This window comes from Chaetura pelagica, unplaced genomic scaffold (assembly GCF_000747805.2).
Source record: "Chaetura pelagica isolate M959 unplaced genomic scaffold, ChaPel_1.0 scaffold69, whole genome shotgun sequence".
NCBI classification, from domain to species: domain Eukaryota; kingdom Metazoa; phylum Chordata; class Aves; order Apodiformes; family Apodidae; genus Chaetura; species Chaetura pelagica.
The window spans coordinates 11,766,380-11,775,610 of NW_009970724.1; the positions used below are offsets into that span (position 1 = coordinate 11,766,380).

The 9,231-nt window shown below is 42.5% G+C and overlaps 1 protein-coding gene across 1 annotated transcript; it reads left to right on the plus strand.

Annotated features, from left to right (window-relative positions):
* The first annotated feature begins 4,028 nt into the window (after positions 1-4,028).
* LOC104396775 (pancreatic alpha-amylase) lies at positions 4,029-8,260 on the plus strand. The gene is made up of 10 exons (XM_010006669.1): positions 4,029-4,196; positions 4,794-4,940; positions 5,146-5,343; positions 6,058-6,288; positions 6,618-6,751; positions 6,838-6,960; positions 7,074-7,173; positions 7,385-7,506; positions 7,615-7,740; positions 8,071-8,260. Exons 1-10 carry the CDS (start codon positions 4,029-4,031, stop codon positions 8,258-8,260), a joined length of 1,539 nt encoding a protein of 512 aa, XP_010004971.1.
* The last annotated feature ends 971 nt before the right edge of the window (positions 8,261-9,231 follow it).

Below are 9,231 nucleotides of genomic sequence, written 5' to 3' on the forward strand. Positions count from 1 at the left end.
TTGTTATGACACAGCACAATATTGATTACTCATTTGGACAAGCTAAATAAATAATAAATATCAGTAAGGCAGATGACTGCATTGAAATTGCTCTGACCATGTCAGAGTTCAGTACTCTCTGACCAGCTTTTTAGTTATTCCGTGTGTGGAGGGTGTAATGTTTAATATCTAATTTACTTATTTTAACATCACTGATGCTAGATACTTTTTCTGACTTAACAGAGTGATACAGAGTATACTGAAATCACAATACAAAGGTAAGTTAGAGTTAGCAAAATACAACAATTGCAATATACAGTTCAACCACACTATCTACATGATCTCCATTTTTGGTGTCTCTAATACACTCACCATCAGGGTGCTGGATGTTCCAAGTCAGTGGAAAGTATGTGGATTGAAACCAGCTAAAGCCCATTGCTGTCTTGAAAAACCTTTTGTTTGTTGTTTAGCTTTATAAACTCTTTTGTGTTGAGCCACATATACACTCCTCCCCATGCTGGTCTGGCTAAATCAGGCAGATGTTCAAGCTCTTAATTAACTTAGGGTTCAACAGTTACACAACCAGCTGATGCACTCAATTGATCTAGTGGTTTATCTAAAATAAGGGCCATCCTCCAGCTCTCTTTGTGTTGAGATAAAGTCAGCATTCAAGGAACTCTTGCCTTTCTCCTCTGAGCCTTTTTCCTTTGGAGAGGTCTATTGGTCAGTCAAATGCCGATAGATATGTACACACAGACACTGCAGCAATGTATTGGGAAAATGTTGCCATTACAGCATGGCATCCATTGTGTATTTGATGGACAGGGTATAAGAGCAGGCCTGCTTTTTTAGGTTTGCAGTGTATGTTGGTTTTGGCTGGGATTTTCTTCATAGTAGCTAGTATCTGGCTGTGTTTTGGATTTGTGCTGAAAACAGTGTTGATAATGCAGAAATGTTTTAATTATTGCTGAACAGAGCTTACACAGAGCCAAGGCCTTTTCTGCTCCTCAAACCAGCCCACTAATGAGGACACTGAGAGTGCACAAGAAGTTGAGAGGGTGCACAGCTGGGATGGCTGATCCCAACTGACCAAAGGATATTCCACACCACATGACACCAAGTTCAGCATATAAAGCTAGGGGAAGAATAAGGAATAGGGGATGCTTGATTCAATGGTGTTTGTCTTCTCATGTAAGCATTGAGTGTGATGGAGCTCTGCTTTCCTGGAGATAGCTGAATCCTTGCCTGCTGATGGGAAGCAGTAAATTAATTCCTTTTTTTTTTTTTTTTTTTGCTTTGCATATGTGACTTTTGCTTTACCTGTTAATCCCACCATTTTTCTCATTTTTACTCTTCTGATTATCTCCCCCATTTCACTGAGGGGACTCAGTGAGTGGCTGTGTGGTGGTTAGTTACCAACTGGAGTTAAACCATGACACAGTGTAAAAGCTTGCCAATAAAAGGGTCTCATTTCAATGCTTAGAACCCGCATTCTCCAGTTCTTCACAATCAGGTTTCCAGTGATGCTGGAGGATCAAACAGATTAAATCATGGGATTTCAAAACAAAGCCAAGCCCTTCCAATGTGTCATCTGCCCAGTTTCAAGTCTGCTGAAAATCCCCTGAAAACCAGTGCAAAGTTGTTAGGCACCAGATATTTTTACCATACTGAAAGAGATTCTATGTTTGACAGTGCACATTAAATACTTTCTACTTGGAGTTATACTTCAGAAAGATTTGTAAATCATCAGTGCTGGATGGCTGCCTTCTCTCCCTCCCTCATGCATTTCCTCTGATTGCTAAAATACTGCAGCCTATTCTGCTTGAGCTGCTGAATAGACCATCACATGAGGTATCTCTGATCTCTTCCTAGTGCCTTGACCATCCATTGTATCAGGCTGTCAAGGATGGGTCTTTACTTTCCTTGGCTGATGGCAGTGTATTTCAGTGGAAAACACATATTGTTGGAAGCAGATGTTGTGCAGTGGCAAGCCATCACATCAGTGGAACCCCACAGGAAATAGTGATGTAAAAATTGACCTGAAGCACATTTCGTTGCTCTAGGAAATACTGAGGAATGGGAGAGGGTCTGTTCTTACTGAATTGGTAATCACAAGGTGCAATGATCTCACCAGTTCTTTGCTATGAGTAGGCAAGGTCATTTGCAGGAATTTACTGCTTCATTGTTGTTGTTGTGGAAAAAGTGACCTTTGATAAGGTTTGTGATAAGGAAATGAACAGGTGGGCAAATGGGACCTGCTTCTGTGTTTTGTCCTTCAAGACAAACTCTGGGAAAGAGAAGGATGCATGTAGCATTCAATGGTATCACTAGTTTCAGAAGATACATACTAGAAGTAGTTCAGGTATCAAGTGCACTGAGAGGGTCTTTTCTCTTGGAGTAGGTGTTCCATTTTTTTGACTTTGTGGTTTCCTCACAGATAGCAATCAAATGTCAGGGGGTTGTCTGGTCTTTGTATTCTCTCAGAGTGTTGTTTTATCATGGGTGTGACTTGACCTTATTCATGGAGCGTTGTTTCAGAGATCTTGATCTTAAAAGTCAGTTCCAAATGAAGACCTGCAATTACATCATGAACAAAAGTCAAAAGATTTTTTCTGAAGGAGAAAATTGTAGTAAAAAACAGAAGGGACTTGGACAACAGCTTTGGCTTTCAAATTTAGTTTTATGCCAGGCAACTAAAACTCACTTGCAGTTTCACTTTACATCTGATTTTGGGTTTCTTTCTGTCTTCATTTAGTCAGTTGTTCTTTTACCTGATGACCCCTCCCCATCCAAGAAGGAGGATCAGGAAAAGGAAAGGAGACCCATGAATTGAAATGGGGACAGATTTAATAAAATATTAATAACAAACTAATATTAATACCGATATAAAATACACAGAGTTATACTTAGCCCTTGTAGTGGTGGCAAGATGTGCACTCCCAGCAATGAATGTTAATCACAGTGAGCACCACAACTCTGGTGAAAGCACGAAGGTCACAGCAAATGGGAAGGTAGGCCTCAGGGGCAGAAGGATGGATGAGACCCTCTGGGCTGGTGACAGTGGAGGAAACAGACCTGTCCCCAGCAAATTCTTCAATGTATAGTGAGCGTGATGTTTATGGTATGGAATACTTGTATTGGTCAGCTTGGGTCAGCTGCCCTGGGTTTTGCTCCTCCTAGCTGTAGCACCTAGCTGACTTGAAACTGCTTAAGACTTTGATTGCTATGGAAACCTGCACACCATGGCTGGCCACAAACTAAAACAAAGAGTCATATCAACTTTGTTCCTGCCAAATCAGGTGCTGCAGTCTTCTCAAAATGTGGCTTTACCAAATAGAGAATTGATTCTATGAGTCTATCCTAGTAAAACCAAGACATCTCCCTTCACTCAGATGAGTCATTGGTCATTTAAAGTGAGAAGAAACCTTATGCAGTCTGTTGGATAGGACAACACTTGAAGCTCTTACCAGTTTTAATCAGGTATCACAGCAGTTTCTCTGCATGACAGTATGAAGAAAACTGGTGACAGTTCATAGTGGGGACTGGACGATGACATTAGAAAAGCTTCAGGCATGAAAAGGGGTTTAGTTTCTTGTTATCAGCGTAATTCACTTGGTGAAGACACAGGATGCGCTGTGATACATCTGTTACTGATTGAGAGTGGCTGATCAGGCACACTGGTTTGAGCTCAGACGTAGCTCCTTTTACCTTTCAGTGACCCCTTTGAGGGTCTATGTATGTTATGTTTCAGAATACTTTTGATAAAGTTTGTTGACATGAATGGAAAGAGTACAGGTCTGAATTTGGGCACACTGCTCATGGACTGCTTGCTTTATGATAATGTATAATCATTGTGAAAAGGTATTTTAGCTTCAGCTGTTGATCACTCAGGGAGAATACAAAACAGAAGACTGATAACAAGCTAGCTAGCCAAGTAATAACTGATAGCATTGGTCTGTGTGAATTTTGACAGCTGCAATAGGAACTTTGTAATCTTGCAGGAGTATAAATTCCCAGTGGAGAGCCCATAGCCTTAAACTGAAGACATCATGCAAGTCCTCCTCCTACTCGCAGCTGTAGGGCTGTGCTGGGCACAGTACAACCCTAATACTCTCCCTGGGAGGACGTCAATTGTACATCTCTTTGAATGGCGCTGGGCTGATATTGCTCTTGAGTGTGAACGCTATTTAGCCCCTAATGGATTTGGAGGAGTTCAGGTAAGTTGTTTCCTGTGGGGCAGGAAAGTGGCATTGTAGCATTCAATTATTAAATCAAGATGCCTGAATCAGAGAGAGACAGCTCTAAGTAACTTCGGTGTTGGAAAGGGAGACATGGTAGTAGTAACAGCTGTTAGACACAACCCTAGAGCTTATAGCTCTAGATACAAATGATACTGTAGCTCTAGCAGATCAGTTACAAAGGGGCACAGTTTCCTCTGAACTGCTTCCCCTGCAAAGGTAAGTTTTACTCTTTACCTTGTTCTGAAGGAAGTGCATAAGCACAGACTTCTGGCATTCCTAAGGATGTCACTCTTCCAGGTAAAACAATTTCCTGTGGTTTCAGCCCTCCCATGGCATGTGTCCTTGAAAGCAGGCACATGCTGGACCTGGGCAGCCCATGGGAACTTCTTTCTTGCCATTCTACAGGATGGACATCTCACAGACCTGAGCTTATGCTGCGGGAGAAAGAGACTGGGTTGGGTGCTAGCCTGCCTCTGAGGGCAGAGGTGCTGAGCACAGATTTTGCCCTTAAAATGTTGAAATAAACCCAGTTATTTTCTATTTTCTCATCAAAGCACATAACTTAATCTGCAGATTTCACCGCCAAATGAAAATATTGTCATCACTAACCCAAACAGACCCTGGTGGGAAAGATACCAGCCTATCAGCTACAAGCTCTGCACTCGATCAGGAAATGAAAATGAATTCAGAGACATGGTGACCAGATGCAACAATGTTGGAGTAAGTATCCTGAAAATCTCTATCTGATACAGCGAGAAGTGTTGTGTCAGCTGAGGGAGGATACTGCTGCTGTCCTTGAAGGAGGCATAAGCTGAGACTAAACTTAAGGGGAAGAAAATATCAAATTAGAATGATGTGGTAAAGCTCTGACTATCACTTCACCATCATTACAAAACATACTGAAATGCACTTATTGCTTTTCCAGGTTCGTATTTATGTGGATGCTGTTGTCAACCACATGTGTGGGGCTGCAGGTGGCTCAGGCACACATTCTACCTGTGGAAGCTATTTTAATGCTGGGAACAGAGCTTTTCCAGCTGTGCCATATTCTGCCTGGGATTTCAATGATGACAAATGTCGAAGTGGAAGTGGAGAAATTGAAAATTATGGTGATATGTATCAGGTAACTTTCCCTGGCAAAAGATTTTTTGGTAGTTTTTTGTTTGTTTGTTTTCTTTTTTCTTTTTTTTTTTTTTTTAATTTTATTTTTGTATTTTAACCTCTTGTGTAAACATTGCAGTAAGGCCAAACAAAGGGAGTAGTTTATCACAAAACCTATGCTTAATCATCTGACAAGAGGATGAATTTATGAACCTAGGAAAGGAAAGGTATTCATGGTGCAAAATAGTCTACGTACTGAGAAATCAAGAAACTTCGCTGCATGTTTCTCATGTTCATGTGCAGAAGTTTGCTTCAGAACTGAGTGCATGTAACTTCAGCTGATTCTGATAAGGAACCCCCTTGGAAAACTGACAGCAGTGCATGGTGATACCCTGGTTGAGCAACTCACTCTTTTTTGTAGGTAGATTGTGTGAATACTGCTCTTCCTTCAGCTACTTTGTAACAATTCACCAAGCTGTTACTTAGCCTCGGTTCTGATGACTGAAGTGAGATCAGGAAGGTGATATCCTTCACTAACTATCCTAACTTGAGTATTGAGTTTTATAATAAATTTACCTATGCCTTGGCAAAGACCTTGGCATAATTCTCTTCTGTGCAAATTAAATATCCAAACAGAATTTATTTTATGGCTCAAAACATGCAAACTTCTCAAGGAAAGGTTTTACAAGCTGACATAGTGGCACATCAAAACTTTTTTTCTTTTTTCATTACACAGGTCCGGGACTGCCGCTTGGTTGGCCTTCTGGATCTGGCCCTGGAGAAGGACTATGTGCGCTCAAAAGTTGCTGAGTACATGAACTACCTGATTGATACTGGTGTGGCAGGCTTCAGAATTGATGCTGCCAAGCATATGTGGCCTGGAGACATGAGAGCATTTCTGGACAAGCTGAAAGATTTAAATACTACATGGTTTCCGGCAGGAACAAAACCTTTTATTTACCAGGAGGTAATCTCCATGTGTTTTCCTTTATCTTTGTCTTTGGTATCTCTTTTACCTTCCTCCTTCAGAGAAATGCTGGTAATACAGCTTCATCAAATTTTATCCCAAAAAGAGCTAGGCATTTCTTTGGAGCAGCCCTGCAGATATAAGTAGCTTTTTGCATGTGTCCATCACATAATACAATGACTTTGGGTCAGCCTACACCGTGGAAATAAACATACATTAATATTTTTTCTTTAAGTGTAAAGTGAGAACTAATGTTGAGGACTATACACTTCACTATTTTTGTCTCTGTGAGACAAGTACAGATGCACAGTATCTCCTTTGCCTACCAGGTTATTGACTTGGGTGGAGAGCCCATCAAGGGCAGTGACTACTTTGGAAACGGCCGAGTGACAGAGTTCAAATACGGTGCAAAACTGGGGACAGTGATCCGCAAGTGGAACGGAGAAAAGATGGCCTACTTGAAGTAAGGATGAAGATGCTGAGACTTACCCAGGATAGGCTGGATACAGCAGTTGAAGGGCAGCTTCAAGTCTTTGTGTTTTTGGCTAGGAACTGGGGAGAAGGCTGGGGCTTTATGCCTTCTGACAGAGCCCTGGTTTTTGTGGATAATCATGACAACCAGCGTGGACACGGGGCTGGTGGATCTTCCATTCTAACCTTCTGGGATGCCAGGTAAGGGGCTGCCCTTGTCTGGGTGATGCTGCTTCCTTTTGCTTGTTTGTCTCTCTATTCTCTGGCACCATTTCTCTTCCTGCATCTCATTAATTTATTTCTCTATCAAACAGACTTTATAAAATGGCAGTTGGTTTCATGCTTGCTCATCCATACGGGTTCACACGTGTGATGTCAAGTTTTCGCTGGCCAAGATATTTTGAAAACGGACGGGTAAGCTTGTAATGCTGAAGATACATTCATGGTGAGTAAGGACCAGAAGAGGGCCAGAGAAGCAGTCCAGCGCATTTAAATTTGCTAAGTGCTTTTTCTGTCCCATGCTGGATCTATCAGGGGGAGACTCGGTGCTCTGTCCAGATTTTCTGTACAGATAGGCTCTCTGCATTTTCAGTGGCAAGTTTTAAATTTCTCTTTTTGATCGCAGGATGTCAACGACTGGGTTGGACCACCGAGTGACTCGGATGGATCCATAAAGCCTGTGACAATCAATCCAGACACTACCTGTGGCAACGACTGGGTTTGTGAACATCGCTGGCGTCAAATCAAGTAGGTGACTGTGGGGAAAAAATAAGTAAAAGCGGTTGCTTTTGCTCCATGTTCCTTGTGGCTGAGAGCTCTTGTAGCCCCAGTGACTGCTCTTCCTTGCCTTTTCAGAAACATGGTTATCTTCCGTAACGTGGTGGACGGTCAGCCTTTCTCCAACTGGTGGGACAACAACAGCAATCAAGTAGCCTTTGGCCGTGGCAACAAAGGCTTCATCATTTTCAATAACGATGACTGGTAAGTCAGTGGAGCAGAGCACCTCCCCAGAGAGGCACTGCATCAGTCATCAGCCATACTGATGGGGAAGGGAACATCCTCTTCTCCTGAGGGGAAGGAGCTCAACTCTACCTCTAGCCTGAGCTAGAGTCATTCAGTTGCACTCCAGGTCTAGAGGGTCAAACCGGGAACATAGGGAGCAAAGCAGAGATAGGACCAAAAAGCTCATGCTCCACATTGCCCTTCAAAGTAAGGAAGGAGCATCTGGTTCCAAAGTCCTATGAGCATTTTGAAATACCTGCTTTGAAAAAAAAAAAAAAGGATAAATAGCTTTCCCTTGTTTTCACGTAGGGACATGAACGTCTATTTGCAAACGGGACTGCCTGCTGGTACCTACTGTGATGTTATTTCTGGACAAAAGGAGGGTGACAAATGTACTGGAAAACAGGTGTACGTTTCTCGTGACGGAATGGCTAATTTCCAGATCAGCAGCAGTGCTGAAGACCCATTTGTTGCAATTCACGTTAACGCCAAATTATAACTGGGAGACATTTCCTTCTCTGCTTGGTCTGTGCATCTCTGTTGATTCCCTGGTATTTAGCATGAGCGTGTCTCTGTATCTGGTGCATAATAAATGGCAATCAAATTGGAGAGTGATGCTGCTTCCCGTAATGACTTGGACTGTAACTGTATCATGCTGTAACTCATGGCAGTGCAGGGGTGGTTTTGAAGGCAACACAGCACTCCATTTCCCAGATCACAGAAACCCGAGAGAAACTAAAATAAACAAAAATCCCCAAAACAATGCCTGGGTAGGTTAAAATGCAGTGTTTCCAAGGGTGACAGATCTGCACACAACTGTATCCCAGAGCAGCTGCAGTGCATGCAGTCAGCTATGAGCAGTGTCTGCACTCACATTTTATCTAACCTAATCCAGTTCTGGGTTAGCACAGGAAGCTGTGCCATGCCCATCAATTATTCCAGCCTTTAATATCAAGCAAGCCAGTAGTTTGTCCTAGCTCACAATCAATTTGTGGCTGTGCAAGTCAAAACCAGCTCTTCCCTTGTTAGCTTCAGTGGTTTCCTGCAAACAAACATTCCCTGTGGCTCTTCCACAGGTGTCTGAGAAGTGCACATGGTGTATCCAAGCTTCACTGACACCTTGTGTCACAGGCTGAAGCACAGCATTTTCTGGTCTCTGTACTGTGTGTGGCTTGGTTAGCCTGCAGTATCTTAGAGAACGATATGGCTGGAGCACAGCCTTGGTGGCTTTCCCAGTTTCATTTTCAGCCATGAGAAAATGCCACGGTAGACCCATGTGTGTAGCCCTTGCTTTAAGTCAGAATGTCTGCTTGGCCAGAAGGACACAGTGACCCAGTCTGGAGAGAAAAATGGGAGAGGAATGCTTGGATTTATGATTTTTGAGGTCAAGGTATACTACTAAGAGCTTTTTTCCTTTTGTGGTGGGAGAGAGTGCATGGATGTTGGGGGTGGATATTGGGATGTCATTGT

What these genes read in the sequence shown, in the direction of transcription:
- LOC104396775 (XM_010006669.1), top strand. Translation starts at nt 4,029, where the DNA reads ATGCAAGTCCTCCTCCTACTCGCAGCTGTAGGGCTGTGCTGGGCACAG. An exon ending in ATTATGGTGATATGTATCAG is followed by an intron (nt 5,344 to 6,057) that starts GTAACTTTCCCT and finishes TTCATTACACAG; the next exon opens with GTCCGGGACTGCCGCTTGGT. An exon ending in GATATTTTGAAAACGGACGG is followed by an intron (nt 7,174 to 7,384) that starts GTAAGCTTGTAA and finishes TTTTGATCGCAG; the next exon opens with GATGTCAACGACTGGGTTGG.